The 14,636-nt window shown below is 51.5% G+C and overlaps 1 protein-coding gene across 3 annotated transcripts in view; it reads left to right on the top strand.

Annotated features, from left to right (window-relative positions):
* Positions 1-14,636, top strand: part of ALPL (alkaline phosphatase, biomineralization associated) — a 42,794-nt gene that overhangs the window by 20,050 nt on the left and 8,108 nt on the right. For all 3 annotated transcript variants that reach the window (XM_037828258.1, XM_037828256.1, XM_037828257.1), the window contains 5 exons: positions 4,390-4,554; positions 9,150-9,269; positions 9,585-9,700; positions 10,874-11,048; positions 11,814-11,989. In XM_037828258.1, coding sequence (XP_037684186.1) covers positions 4,494-4,554; positions 9,150-9,269; positions 9,585-9,700; positions 10,874-11,048; positions 11,814-11,989 — 648 coding nt within the window. In that variant the 5' untranslated portion in view covers positions 4,390-4,493. The remainder of the gene's footprint in view (positions 1-4,389; positions 4,555-9,149; positions 9,270-9,584; positions 9,701-10,873; positions 11,049-11,813; positions 11,990-14,636) is intronic.

Raw genomic sequence — 14,636 nt, 5'->3', positions numbered from 1 at the left:
TGGGTCTGTAATTAGGGTGAGCTGCAGCTGCTGTTTGGGAAGAATGAAACCTGTAGTGGCCTGGCCAGGGGTTCCCTTCCTTCTGTGTTTTTATCCCAGAATGTGCCCAGCACATAGTAGGTGCTTTGTCTGCACTGGTTGGTCAGTAATCTCCAAGAGGACAGACACTGTGTCCATCTTGCTTGTCACTGATTTCTTAGTACCCAGAACAGAGCTGGACACAGAGTAGGTGCTCAGTAAATGCTTGGGAATGAAAGAATGAACAAGCAAGAGTCAGGTGGGAAAGGACTGGACTGGGGGGAGCTTCGTGGGCTGCCCCTCCCCCTCCCCCCTCATCTCCTGGGCTAATCCCTGTGGATTAACCCAGGGGAGAAAACCAGGACACTCCCACTGACCCCAGGCCTCAAAGAACCTGGCATCCTAGGCTAGCTGTGCTGAGCTTCATAACCGCGTGGGTACAGGTGCGGCAGCTCTTCCCGAGAGCCCTCTTTGTCCCAAGATGGCCCTGCTGTCCCCTACCCTGGACATGGTCCTCACGACTGGCCTCAGCCTCCTCCTCCTCGCACTGGCCCTGGGCCTGCTGTGCTTCTTCACCTGCCGCCTGGCCCGGCCACTTAGGTAGGAGAATTCGTCCTGGCCCTGTTCCCGCACCTGCCAAGTCTCCTGCCCTAACTGCCCATGTTTGACTCTATTTGGGGACAGAGAATGGACAGGCACTAATCTCCCTCCCTGCAGGGGGAAAACAAGCCCAGAGAGAATGAGCCCTGGGTTTGAGTCCTGGACTGCCTGAGACCCCTCCGCTCCACAGTTTCCTAAACTAAAAGGGGAGGGTGTGATGAGGATTAAGTGAGCTCATGGAGGTTGAACAGCATGGGGCCGGGTACCACATGCCCGTTAAATGGTCATGATGTTTGTGTATTATTCTGTCATTTGTCCTGGATCTTTGAGACCCAGCTCACAGCTGGCTTTTTGCCCAGCTCCAAGGGGCTCCAGTGCCCTTGGCCCGGGATGCTGAGTCAGTCCTCAGGGCCAGAAGGCCCAGCACCCCCAGCTTGCCAAGTAGCGGCTCCTCCTGCAGCTAAGCCCAGCCAGGGTTTCTGCACACTTGTCATAAATAATCAGGGCACGTAGCCCGGAGCTGGCAGAGAAGGGCCGGCTGGGAAGTGGGGGGGCACCATGGGGTTGGCACGCACCTGCAGGCTCCTTTCCAGGCTGGTGGCACTTTGGCAGAGGGTGGTGGGCAGCCGGGGCCCCTGCAGTCCCAGACTGGGCCCCGCAGAGCCCATCTCCCAGGACCGCCCGAGAGCAGACTCAGAGCCTCTGGGCATGGGAAGCAGAGCCAGCAGGGGAGGCTCTAGCTTCTGAAGGGTTTCCCAGTTCCCCTCCCCCTCTCCATCCTGGCATGGAGGCCATGGGAGGAGGCACCTGTCTCCAGGTCAGGACCATCTCACTGCCGGGTCCCTGGGGCCAAAATTCAGAGCATCCCTGGCCCAAACCGTGGGGCTTCATCAAGTTAACATTTACTTCTGATTCATGTGCACGGTTTGATGACATGAAGGGCAAGACAAACAGGGTCTTCACAGACAAACCAAAAACCTATACTATCATCTATCCTATGTTTTTAAGGCCCGAACATGTTGCTGGTTTGGCATCCAGCCCATCAATTCCCACTGCCAGGGTATTACCTCCACCACCGTTTACTAGTTCATTCCTCTGGCTTATGGTCACTGAGGGGCCCCCAACTCCTCGCAATCGCAAGCCAGCATTAAGGGAAATATGAGGAAAGTTTCTCCAGTTCAGTATAGTGGTTTCTGTAGGTTTTTGTTAATTCTTATCAAGTTAAAGGAGTTCTTGTTTAGTTCCTGGTTTTCTGAGGGCTTTTGTTGAGGATTTTAGTACTACCTCTATTCCCATACAAAATGCTAACGAAACCCAAAGAACTAATGGAGAGACCTATGGTGCTCATGATTGGAGACTTAACGTTGCAAAGCTGTAAACCCTTCCTAAATTGATCCACAGATTTAATGCAATTCCAATCAAAACTATGGTCATGGAGACAGATCAGGGATTGCCAGGTTTAAGGGGTGGGGGAATGCGTGAGTTTGACGGGATGATAGAACCATTCTGCATCCTGATCGTGGTGGTGATCGTATGAATCTGTACATGTGTTACAATTCAGAACCTTTATTTTACAGTTGGCAAGTGGAAGTCTCCCCCGGGGTGGGGTTGGGGGTAGGGGTGGGTGTGGCCAGGTGGGGAGATCACCAGTGGTAATCTCCTTGTCTCTATACCCCGCCAGCGTAGCTTTATCCTAGCTTCTAGCACCCCATGTTAGTGTTTATTCTTTATATCATTGGAATCATGCCATGTGTACTCTCAGGTCTGGCTACCTTTGTGCAACCATATTGTTCTGTGGAGTTGCAGATTGTTTGCATCACTGTAGATGTCCATGTTGTGAATACACATTCATGCATTATGTATTTATGAACAGGGCTGAAAGGAACATTCTTGCACACATCTCTTAGTGAACATATGTGCACATTTCTGTTGGAGAGGTATGGGTCACGGGACATATGTGTGAGGTTCAGCTATAGAGATGCTGCCGAAAAGTTTTCCAAAGTGGCTGTTCTCCTCTCCATTCCACCAGCTCCACATCCTCATCCACACTTGCACTTTTCTGTACACACAAAGGAAATGGAGATTTTGGATGATTCTTCCCTTCCCCACCTCCCTCCTTAGGGCGCTGGCTTTCAGCTGATGTAAATCTTTACTGTCTAAGCACTAGGAGGACTGAGACAAACAAGATGAAGTCCCTGCTCTTAGACGCTCCCAGCGTGGCAGGTGAGGGAAAGAGATATTTTCAAAACAGGAAGTTTATGCAGTGAGAGAAGGTGGTATGTAAGGTTCAGAAGGAGTCTACTGAAATGTGACTATCTTAGAGGCTTCCTGAAATAGGTGACTTCAGTTTAAAAAGCATTTTGAGTAATCCAATTTATTAGGATTTAACTCAGTCTAATAATTTGAATTTATTATTTTTTTTATTTTAGCATTTACTATAAAAACATTTGGAAACTAAAAAAAAGTAGATTTAAAAAAATGTAGCATTCACTGGAAATTCGAACACTCATACTTAAGTCCTGTTAGGTGTAGCTCTAGTTCCTTTCGCTCTCCACCTCCCACCCCCAAGCTGGGTTTTTAGGGAGCCAAGTGGATGAGGAAGGGGCTGCAGAAGCAGAGGGGTATGTGATTGGACAGCATGTTGGGTGAGCACTGGGTGTTTTTAGGGATGGGGATGTCTGTGTTTCCTGGCCCATGGACACTGGAGAGGAGCGAGCATGTTTCTAAGATTGAATCAGGATCCGTTTTTTTAGTGGTTGAGTGGTTTCTTATCTTTCTGGTTACAGCATGCACTGTTAAAAGGAATGAGAGCTGCATCACTGCCCAACAAATGGAATAATCATCTTTATCTTGGTTTTGGTCATAGTAAAAACATTATTTGCCAGTAAAATAGCCAGTTGAAATTTATTATAATCTCCCAGTAACATTCAGATGCGACAGGATTAGTACATTTCTCAGCTGCCAATGGGGCTATCCCTAATCCAATTTACAAACATTCCTATGCCATTAATACATACTCATTTTAGGAAAATTTGGAAAATTCAAGAGAATAAAAAGAAGAGGAAATAAACAGTCACAGTCCCACTGCCTGGAGAAAACCAGTTAACTTTTGGTGTATTTCCTTCCAGTACTGCTTTTAAAAAATTTTAAAGGTAACATCTCAAAGCTGAAGAAAATTTGGGAAATTCAGAAGACAAAATGTCTGTAATATTACCACCCAGAAATGGCCATACTTCCTATTCAATCTTGTATCTCCCTCCTGAAATATTTTTACACCTCTCAGCATAAATGACAAGCTCTAGAAGGGAATATCTGTGAGCAAGTATAGATGTCCCTGTAAGAAGGAGTGGGCTTTACGTTTTGTTCCTGGTGTGCACAGGCTGAAGACTGATGTTCTAGAACTATGGCTTTTCAAGTTGCAGTCTTTGGGGGCTAGGTCCCAGGAATCTGTTTGAACAAGCGCTCTGGGTGGTTTTGATGCACACTAAAGTTTGAGAAGCACCACACAGAAGACTGGGGCTCTGGGAGGTGCTGGGCTTCAAATGGATGGAAAGCGAGTTCACTTGGGAGGTGCGATGGAACTACATTGGATCATATAGCCATTTGTACTTCACAAGTGTTTGTGTGAGTAGCTTTCTTTTCATTCTCAAATCCCAGGCAGGCCTGAATGTATACTGCATAAATATTTGTTGAATGAATCAAGGAATGGATGGATAAATGAATGAACAAAGGAACTCTGGAGCTGAGGCCCACATATCTTTTAATTTCTAGGATCGGAACATCAGTTAACATCTGACCACTTCCAGCCCACCTCTTTCCACCCTCGTGGATTGCATCTCTGGGCTCCAGAGAAGAAGCAGATCTTGGGGTGCACCATGATTTCACCGTTCTTTGTACTGGCCATTGGTGTCTGCCTTGCCACCTCCTTTGTGCCAGGTAGGCTTTGGGGGCACAGGTGGAGGGATGGGAACACCTGGGGCAGGTGGGGTAGGATAAGGGACTATAGTGTCCGTATTCAAGGTCACAGCCATCCAAGGTATTTGAGAGTTGAGAAGAGTATTCTAGAGCAGAAAATTCCAGCTCTGCTGTCGTGAATGCTGGAATTACGTCACTTGCCCTCATTTTCCCTTTATATTGTACTATTCTCTCATTGGGGTTTCTTTTCTGTCTTTATCTCTTTAACAATCTGAACTATAACTAAATTCTATAGACTCTTCCAAGTTTCCTGTTGGTTTTGTTGGCTCACTCTCCCGCATGGTTAGACATATCCGTGTGTAGTGGTCATTCTTGCTTGTGAACTCATCTTCAGCAGTTTTTGTTTTGTTTTGTTTTTTCTTTTGGAGACTCATGTGAAAGCCTTTCTCCAGAGTGGTTTTGTGTTTGATTCTTTCAGGGTTCTGGGAGTTCAACTAATTCTAGACAAGTTTTTATGTTAATTTCTCAGTTTGAGATTCTTAACACTATAAATTCAGATCCCCCCCTTAAACATGGCAAACATGTAGAGTTCACATTTCTCTCATACGGCTTTCTTTCTCTGGCCCCTGCAAAGCTCCAAAGCCAACATGCACATTGTAATTGGTGCCAACCTAGACCTATATCTGGTCTGACTCACCAGAGATCCTCATCATCAGCTCCTGTTTACTCCTCTGGTTTTGAATTCCTTCTTAAATTCTGCCTCCTAGGGATTTTCCCTTCTTCCGTTCTTTTTTTTTTTTTCCTTTCTTTCAAGCTATGTACTTAAAAAATAAATATATATTGTAGTAACATATATATGATATAAAACTAGTTAAAATTTTCCTGTTTTAAACTACTTTCACATCTATATTTCAGTGATGTTAATTTTATTCATAATTTTGTGCTACCATCATCACAATTTTTCATCACCCAAAGCAGAAACTCTATCCCCATTAAGAAATAACTCCCTATTTTCCACACCCCCCAGCCCCTGGTAAGGTGTAAGCTGCTTTTGTCTCTATGAATTTACTTATTCTAGCATTTCATTATAACTGAAGTCACACATTTGTCCTTTTCTGTCTGGCTTATTTCACTCAACCTGATGTCTTCAGGGTTCATCCAGGTTGTGGCATGTATTAAATTTCATTCCTTTTTATAGCTGCATAACATTCCATTGTATGTAGATATTGTAATTTGTTTATCCAGTCATGTGTTCATGGAGCTATATACTGTTTTTGATTGTTTATTTCATTCAGCATTTCTGTATCTATAGCTGGAGAGGGGAGCACTCTTTAGCAGAGTCCATTATATGACTGAGCCTCAGTTTCTCCTTCTGTCCAGTGGAGATAACAACTCTTCTTCTTTAGTACATGGGATAGTCACAGTGTCTTGCACTGTAATGGATGCACAATGAAAGTCAGTCTCTCCTCTTAGGAAGAATATATTTCAACAGGTGAATGAATTGGGGTATAGACAGGGAACAGTCCTCCCCAGGTCAGACAGCAAGACAGTGGCAGAGCTGGGGATAGGACCCGAGATGCCAGATTCCCAGGCCACTGCTCCTGCCATCCCATGATCCCTTTCCGTGTGCATCCTTGGGGATCCCTGTCTCTTCGGGGTCCCTGCCTTCTCAGGACTCACAACCCATTTGGGTGAACGATTAGCAGATGGATGAAAATTGAAAAGGTAAAAAAGAGACAAAATGAAAAATCTTCAAACATCCAGCAAAATTCAATTTTTTTCTGCTTCATTTTAGCCATTCTGATGGGTAATAATGATATTACATTGTGTTTTCTTTCTTTTTGTAATTAGCTATAACCTAAAGCACATGAATTTAAAATGGATTTTTACATATATTTACACTCATGCAACACCACCCAGGTCAAGGCAGAACATTTCCAGCTGCGGGAGCCCCGAGGCTCCCCTGTGTCCCTTCCAGCCAATACCCTTGCCCCAAACGAAAGGAAATGGTGGTTTGGTCCTGCCACCACAGACAAGTTTTGCCTTTTTTAGAACGTCATATGAAGGTAATCATGCTGCATGTATGGACACTTAGCTTTAGGTCATGGGCATTGTCCTGTGTCATTTAATATTCTCCAAAAGCAAATGGCCTCCTGGTACTCAGTTGTCCAAATGAGCTGTCACTGCGCAAACCAGTCCATGGGCATGAAGTCAGTTTGCATCAATCTAACTCCTCTTGGTGGCCAGCCCTGGCACATCTGTGGTGAAAGACAAGGGCCCTCCCCTTGCCAGACTCCCAGTCTAGTAAGAACAGAGTCAGAGCTTGTGCAGAGGCACAAAAAAGGAGCACAAGCCCAGCCCTGGCCAAACTGCCAAGCTTCTGGAGGGGCCAGCGGGGATCAGGATGGGTAGAAATTCCTCACCACCCACATGGCACTTGGCAGGGGAAGCTCCTTAACCAGAGCCCTTGGCATGGCGGTGTGTCTGGAGGAAGGTGGAAGGAGATCAGAGCTGGCCCTGAGCCGGTGGGATCTCGGATGAGAACCACTGGCCCAGGACTTATCACATTTAATCCTTCAACTCTTAAAGCACCCATGGGTAGCTACTTTTCTCCCATTTTCCTGGGACAGAAACACCAGGGGAAGGAACTTGCCTAAAGGCACAAGCTGGAGGGAAGGGCCAAGGCTGACCAGGGTCCCAGCTGGGACGCTGTCCGCGAGGTTGGAAATCGGTGTCCTCAGCAGACACTTGCAGGAGAAAGAGGGTTAAACTGGGTCATGGACCCGGGGGTGGGGGTGGGATAAGGGGATCCTTTTCATCACTTGGCTGGGAAGGGAAAGGGGAAGGAGGCCCTGCAGGAGAGGGTGGGTCCACGGCTTGAAGTGGAGAACAGCTTTTTCCCTCCGCTCGCCCATGCCTGCCAGGTGGTGGCCACAGAGACGTGGGTGCAGAGTTCTTCCTGTGCCGCTTTCATCTCGGGACACTCTGTCCCTTCATGATGTGGATGGAATGACCGGACGCTGCTGAGTGCGGATCACTTGGCACATTGCCCAGAAACATGGAGAAAGGAGGGCTGTTCTCCCCGACAGCTGTCCTGGGAGGCAAGAGTGAGCCTGAGCTGGGCCGAGTGACGAGGACTGTGGCCTTGGACAAGATCCTCCCGCCTCTCCTGGCTTAGTCTTCCCTTCTGTGCAGTGGGAGGCCATTGGCGGATGCGATCCCCAAGGAGCTTCCCAGCTCCAGGCTTCTGGATTCCAGTGGGCAAACAGGGGGATGGATTCTGTAACAGCCATGGGCAGGGATCTGGGGCTTCTGCTTGGAAGATGATGGGCTTCAAGCTCTGGAGATGGAAACTTGAGGAGCTGGGGGGCTTCCCACTTTTTTAAATTATTAGAGTAGTTGTAGGTTTTCAGAAAAATCATACAGAAAGTACAGGGTTCCCATACATTCACCCACATTATTAACATTTTGCATGAGTGTAGTACTTTTGTTACAACTGATGAAACATTGTTATTATGTTATTATTATTATTATTATTATTATTATTATTATTATTATATTGTTCTTAACTATAGTCCATGGTTTGCATTAGGGTTCACTCTATGTTGTACAGTTCTAGTCTGCTACCAATTTTTGCTCCCCTCCTGTGAGCCAGACATGTCACTTGCCTTATCTAATTGGGTTCTCACACCGACCCTGAGAGGAAGGGACAAGCAACCTCATTTGACAGGGGAGGAAGCTGAGGCTCAGGGAGATGACTTGCCCAGGGTCTCACAGCTGGTAGGTGGTGCGGTTGGGATTTTAACTGAGGTCTGTCAGGAACTAAAGCTGTATTTTTTCCACTGGAGGACTGATTGCTGGACACACACATACACACACAGAGAGACTAGAAGGGAGCAATTCCTTCTCCTTCCTGATTTACCTCGAAACTGTAAAGTGCCATCCAAATGGGACTTTTTATCAGTGGGGAGTGAAGGATGGGAGATTAGAGATGAAGCATGGCCTCCTTGCTAATTTATGTGGACAGAAGTGAAACTGTGAGCTGCTACTTCAAATTCAATGCTTTAAATGAAAGGCAAGTCTTTCTTTCCAGCACTGCTTTTGACACTATGGCTAAGAGAGGTTCCTGCTGAACCTGCTGTACTGACTAAGCCAAGCAGAGTTTATAATTGATGGTGGGATACATATGGGGACTCCTGCAGTTGGAAGTAGTTTGTTCTTTTGAATAAGTTAAATATTATCCTTCTAATTGTGCGAGCAGGATTCACTTGCTGCCTTAGCAGAACCTCTCTCTACTGGGAGGGAGGAAAGGGCTTGGGCTTTGGAGTGAAGGCCAGCTCCTCTCGTGTCTGACAGTGCTTTGTGGCCTTGGGTGAATTGCTTGGTGTCTCTGAGCCCTGATTGGAGAGAAGACTCTGAGGTCCACAGGCTTGTTCGGAGGCTTTGACTGGCACGTTGGCCAACCACGAGGTGTGTTGTCTGGCGTGGAAGCTGCTGCCTTCTCCAGGTCCAGGCAGCTCAGCCTCTGCCGGGAGAGGTTGGGGTGTCCATGAAGTCTGGCGATGGGAAGCTGCCCCCACCTTCTACCAAATAACTCTGCTGTTCTCTCTGTACAGAGAAAGAGAAAGACCCCAATTACTGGCGAAACCAAGCTCAGCAGACCCTGAAAAATGCTCTGAAACTTCAGGATCTCAACACAAAAGTGGCCAAGAATGTCATCATGTTCCTAGGAGATGGTGAGGCCTGGGGGCCCAAGGGGGGGCTAGGTCGGGCCCCGGGGAAGCCAGGCTGAGGTGAAGGGAGCCGAGCTGGGGAGCCTGGGGGCCGGTGGAGGGAGGGGGGCATGTTTACGGGAGCAGGGGACGGGGTACAGGCTGTGGACCAGGAGGTCTGCTCTGCCAGAGGGTCCCCCGAGGGTCTGGGGAGGGAAGGGAGAGAGGGACTGCCCAGTCGCATTTATGGAGCACCTGTCAGTGCCTACTGCCCAAGCCCGCCTTGGCACTAGGCAGGTATGGGTGCCCGAGAAGGCTGAGCCCCTCCCTCTGCCACAGGGATGGGCGTCTCCACGGTGACGGCTGCCCGCATCCTCAAGGGGCAGCTTCACCACAGCTCTGGGGAGGAGTCCAGGCTGGAGATGGACAAGTTCCCCTTCGTGGCCCTTTCCAAGGTGAGCCCCGGCCCCGAGCCCACCAGGCCCCAACCTCCCACCTCTCAGCTTGGCAGCGTGGAGAAGAGGGCAGGGAAGCTGGCGTCCACTCCCCCGGGCTCCAGCCCTCTGCAGCCCCCGGCAAGGCGTTCTGTCCTCCTGGGTCCCAGTGGCTCTATTGTGAAATGAGAACAGCAGTAGCCACCTCCCAAGACTTTGTTAAAAGACTTTAGCCCCTTAATCTTAAAAATCATCGTATTGAAGCATAACATGCCTGAAAGAACTGTGTGCAGCTGAATTTTCTCAAACCGTACATGAAAGCAGCCAGAGGGGCCCTTGACCCTCTCCAGCCACTAGCCCCTCCCCACCAAGAGAAGCCACCATCCCGACGTGACGCTGTGGACCAGCGACGCCTGCTTCTGTACTTTCGGCAAATGGGATTGTATAGTAGAACCCCTTTTGTGTCTGGCTTCTCACACTTGGATTAATCTGCTTTGTTGTGGGTGGTTTTAATCCATGCATTCTCCCCCAAGGTAGTGCAAAAAATTGATTAGATAACTGATTTAAAATATTCGAGTCATTGCTATTGGTGGTGATGGTGTGCAGGAAACACACTCAAGACCCTCTGGGTCCAACCCCATGGCCCCCCTCTGGGGACCTGCCAGGGATCTAATGTGTTTGGAGACAGTTCCAGGGTCTGAGAGGAGGGTGGGGGGCCAGGGCAGGGGACACAGATGTCAGCACCGACCTCATTCATTCCCACCCTCCCCTTGGCCATCCCACCATCCCACATCCTGTTTCCACCTCACTTTTCCTGTCCCCCATTCCCCCCACTCCTTCAAGAACCCTTCTCCCCCTTCTCCAGGACTCACCTGCCCCCTCCCCCTCACTGGCTCCTGCAGTGAGCCCCCAGACCCAGCCAGAGGCCTCGGCTGACCCAGCCTGACTCCCAACTCCTCGGCCAGACACCTGTCTCTGTGCATTGGAGAGCTGGGTGCTGGTCCCCTCCTGCCGCCTGTGGCTGCCAGTGCACGGGGAGCTGGGGCAGGAAGCCGGCAGCTAGGCGATCCTGGGGGTGCCTGGGCAAGGCTCAGCCAAGGCTGCAGGAGCCACTCCACCTTCCTTGTGCCCTGGTCCCTGTGAGCGTGCCTGGGGGTGGGTAGGCCTCTCCTGACCCCCTTTTCCCGCCCACAGACATACAACACCAATGCCCAGGTCCCTGACAGCGCAGGCACTGCCACCGCCTACCTGTGTGGGGTGAAGGCCAACGAGGGCACTGTCGGGGTGAGCGCGGCGACCGAGCGCTCTCAGTGCAACACCACGAAGGGCAACGAGGTCACCTCCATCCTGCACTGGGCCAAGGAGGCTGGTGAGGGCAGCGGTGGGGACTGGGGCCTCCGTCCTTCCGGCCGAGCACTGGGGAGCAGATAGCAAAAGATGCTCCCCAGGCCTCTCCAGCTCTGAGGTTCTGGGAGCCTGGAACATTCGTGGAATCCCCGGCATGATAGGGAAGGCAGGTGGTTTAGGGGGTCCCAGCTCTGCCGTTTACGAGCAGAGAGACCCCAGGTGGGCAATCTCGTTTCCCTGAGTCTGTTCATTTGACTATCATGGGGGCTTGAAAATGTAGCCCCCTCCTAGTTGGGTGTGAAGACGGAATAAGATGATGCATCTAAAGGACCTGGCCCAGTGTCAGCCCCATGGGGCTTCAATGACTGTCTACCCCTTCTTCCTCCTTCCTTGGAATTGGAGGGACATGGCCTCTAGAATCAGGGGACAAGGCAGACTGACCCAGGTGCCAGAACTACACCCCACCTGAACCCCTTGGGACGGGTCCTGTGGGTCAGGATCCTGGGGGGCTTCCTGGAGGAGTGGGTTCTTTGGGGTCCTTGATGGGGGATGATTCCAGCCCAGGTGTTCACAGCCCCAGGGCGATGGGGAGGCAGGGAGAGTTATGAAGCAGAGCATCTGAGCTGCCAAGATATTGGGGGACCCCCCCTCCCCCATCCCCACCAGAAGGGAGACAAAGGCCTCGGCCATCTGTGGATCTGGAGGGAGGCTGGGGGTGCGGGGGAGAGAAGGGCAGCATGGACACCCCATCTCCAGAGGATGCCCACCCCTCCTTCCCGTACCGCAGGCAAATCTGTGGGCATCGTGACGACCACGCGAGTGAACCACGCCACCCCCAGCGCTGCCTACGCCCACTGTGCCGACCGGGACTGGTACTCGGACAACGAGATGCCCGCGGAGGCTCTGAGCCAGGGCTGCAAGGATATTGCTTACCAGCTCATGCACAACATCAGGGACATTGAGGTGAGGGCAAGGCAAGTGGGGTCTCTGGTGGGTGAGAGCCTCGGGCCAGGGCTGGCCCCCGAAAAGCAGCTTGGCCTGGCTCCCTGCACACCCGGGAGGGCTCCCAGCCCATTAGCGGATATGCAGTCGGGGCAGAGAGCACTGGAGGATTTCATTGGTGTCACTACCAGCTCACCCCAAGAACCTGGCACCCGGGGATTATGTCGTAAGTTGGGACCTGGCACTGCACTCCCCCTAACATGGGAGGTGTGTGTGGGGGTACAGTTGCAGTCTGAGGTGACACACTTACACCTGCACTGACAGGCCTGGGTCCCACGCGCTCGCCAGCAGGCAGACGCACACAGCCCAGAGGCTGTGTTTGCTGTGGCTAGTGTGAGCTGCCAGCTGAAACGTCCCTGGGTTGGAATCCTGGCCCTGCCACTTGCCAGCTCTGTGACCTTGGGTCAGTTACCTAAGCTCGCTGAGCCTCTGTTGCCCCTCTGTGAAACGCACTCAGCTCATAAGCCCGTTGTAAGAGCTACGCACAGTAAGCTCAGCAGAGAGCATAGCATGGGGCCTGACATAGTGGCAGCATTTGTACCTGAGCCCCCTGTCCCTGCCCAGAAACCTGCAGGGACATGCTGGGTGGTCCCAGTGCTGTATCCCCCCAGGCGCCATCCAGCCATTGCCCAGGCGGGTCCCTGCTCTGTTCTTAAATGAGAACTTGTTCCTCTTTCAGACTCTTGTGACTCACTGCGGGAGGTGGGGGGTGAAGGGGGAAAGGGGACTTTGGCCCCCAGGGTCTGGAAAAGGGGGTTCGGTGAGACTCAGAGAAAGCTCCCAGGTCCCAGGTACCCCTCACCTCTCTTTCTCCCAACAATCAGGCAAATTCACTGGCTCCCAGACCTGTCCTCTGACCCCCCTGCCCACTGTCCCCCCCCCAATTCTGAGTGCTGCTGTGTTTTCTTCCATGTGGGGGATCAAGCACCCCCTTTCAGAACAAAGAGTCCCGTCGGCCCCTCTTAGTGAGTGGACTTTGAGGCAAAGCCACCCCATCCTGATTTTGCTTTCCATCCGACATGTGATCAGGCAAGTCTTTCCCTCTCGGAGCCTCAGTTTCCCCACCTGTGCAACAAGAACCGAGAGCCCCATCTGTCTCCTCCTGGGGCCACTGGAGGCAGAGATGAGGTCGTGGATGTGCGAACATTTGTTGTACAAGCACAGTGTAATTATAGGGCTGCTCTTCACAGAGAGTTGGCAGGAACAGCCTGGGATGGGGGCAGGAGCTTGAGGGAAAACCGAAGAGAGGGAAGCAGGAATTCCCAGCTGGGGGCAGGGGTGGTCCTCAGGGGCTGCTGGGGGCACACTCTCTGCACACGGGGGTGCGTGAAGGAGGGGTGTGGGCATGAGAACCCCCTCCCCTTCTCCCTTTCCTCTCTCATCTTCCTCCTTTCTGTCCCGATCCCACGTCCCCCTTGCACCCCACTACCCCAAAAGCCCCTCAGTCCCCAGGCTGTACATGAAACAAAAATCCTGGTATCCGCCCTGAAAATAAATATCTTTTGCTAAAAAAGAAAAAAAAGACACAAACCCAAACCCCAAAGCCAAACAGCAAGTCTGTTATTTGGGAGTTTAATGAGCCCGTGTGAAGTCCCTGCTGGGCTGGAAACGATGAGGCTCCAGGCAAGAAGATTGGGGGCTTCATTTTCCACCCTGACAGTGCCAAGGGTCAGGCTCTGTGGGAACGGCAGGCGAGGAGGGGCGAGGAGCCTGCCTCCCCGGAAACACTTTTATTTCCATCCCTTCTGGCAGTGAGAATACCCACCACTGGGGGCCACCCCGTAGGTGCTGGGGACTGGGCTGGATTACTGGGTTCCTTTCCAGGCCAGTCCAGCAGATAGAAGTTATCCACCTTGTCGATAAGGAAACCAAAGCTCAGGGAGGTGACGCGACAGGCCCTGGGTCACTAAGTGCAGAGGCAGGATTCGAACTCAAGTCTGACTCCCCAACTTTCCAGAGCCCTGTGAGCGGGTGTCGTCCCCATCTCCACCCTCGGCCTGGGCTCCTGGCTCCCTCTCCACCCTGGGTTCTGAAGGTAGAGAAGGGGCCTGCAAAACACCAGGCCTGGGGACAGTGGATCCAGGGCCTGGGCCGGAGCCCGCGGTGACAGGAGGACACCGGTGTGGTGGCTGTTGTGGGCTGCGGCTGTTTTGCTCTTGGCCCCCATTTTAAAAATAGTCAGGACTTCAAACCTGGGCTCCCAAGGAAAACAAACAGTCCTGCGTTGTCCGCCCGCGCACGCCAGCCGGGGTGGGTAAAATTAGCCTGGCAGCGATGACACAGACAGTGAGTCCCGGCCCCACTGTTTGTCCCGGCTGCGGTGGGCTGGCTCCCTGCTGGGCTGCCCCGGGAGTGCTGGGCTGGGGCCCTCGCCTGCAGGTAGCCGGCTTCTCACTGCGGGGAGAGGAGGCTCTCGGTCACCCTGTCCTCAGCATCGCAGTCACAGCTGACTCTGCACCGGAGTCCGAGCAGCCCCGGGTCCAAATTACTGACTGTGTGACCCAGGGGAGAAGAAATCACCTTTCTATACCTATCTCTTTATTTGGGAAATGAGAAGACACCAATTCCCTCGCAGGCTTGGATAATGTTTCCTAAGTGCCTGACATGC

Source organism: Choloepus didactylus, chromosome 2, assembly GCF_015220235.1.
Source record: "Choloepus didactylus isolate mChoDid1 chromosome 2, mChoDid1.pri, whole genome shotgun sequence".
Lineage (NCBI taxonomy): Eukaryota > Metazoa > Chordata > Mammalia > Pilosa > Megalonychidae > Choloepus > Choloepus didactylus.
Note: the sequence above shows the minus strand (reverse complement) of the source record. Positions and strands in the feature narration are given on the sequence as shown.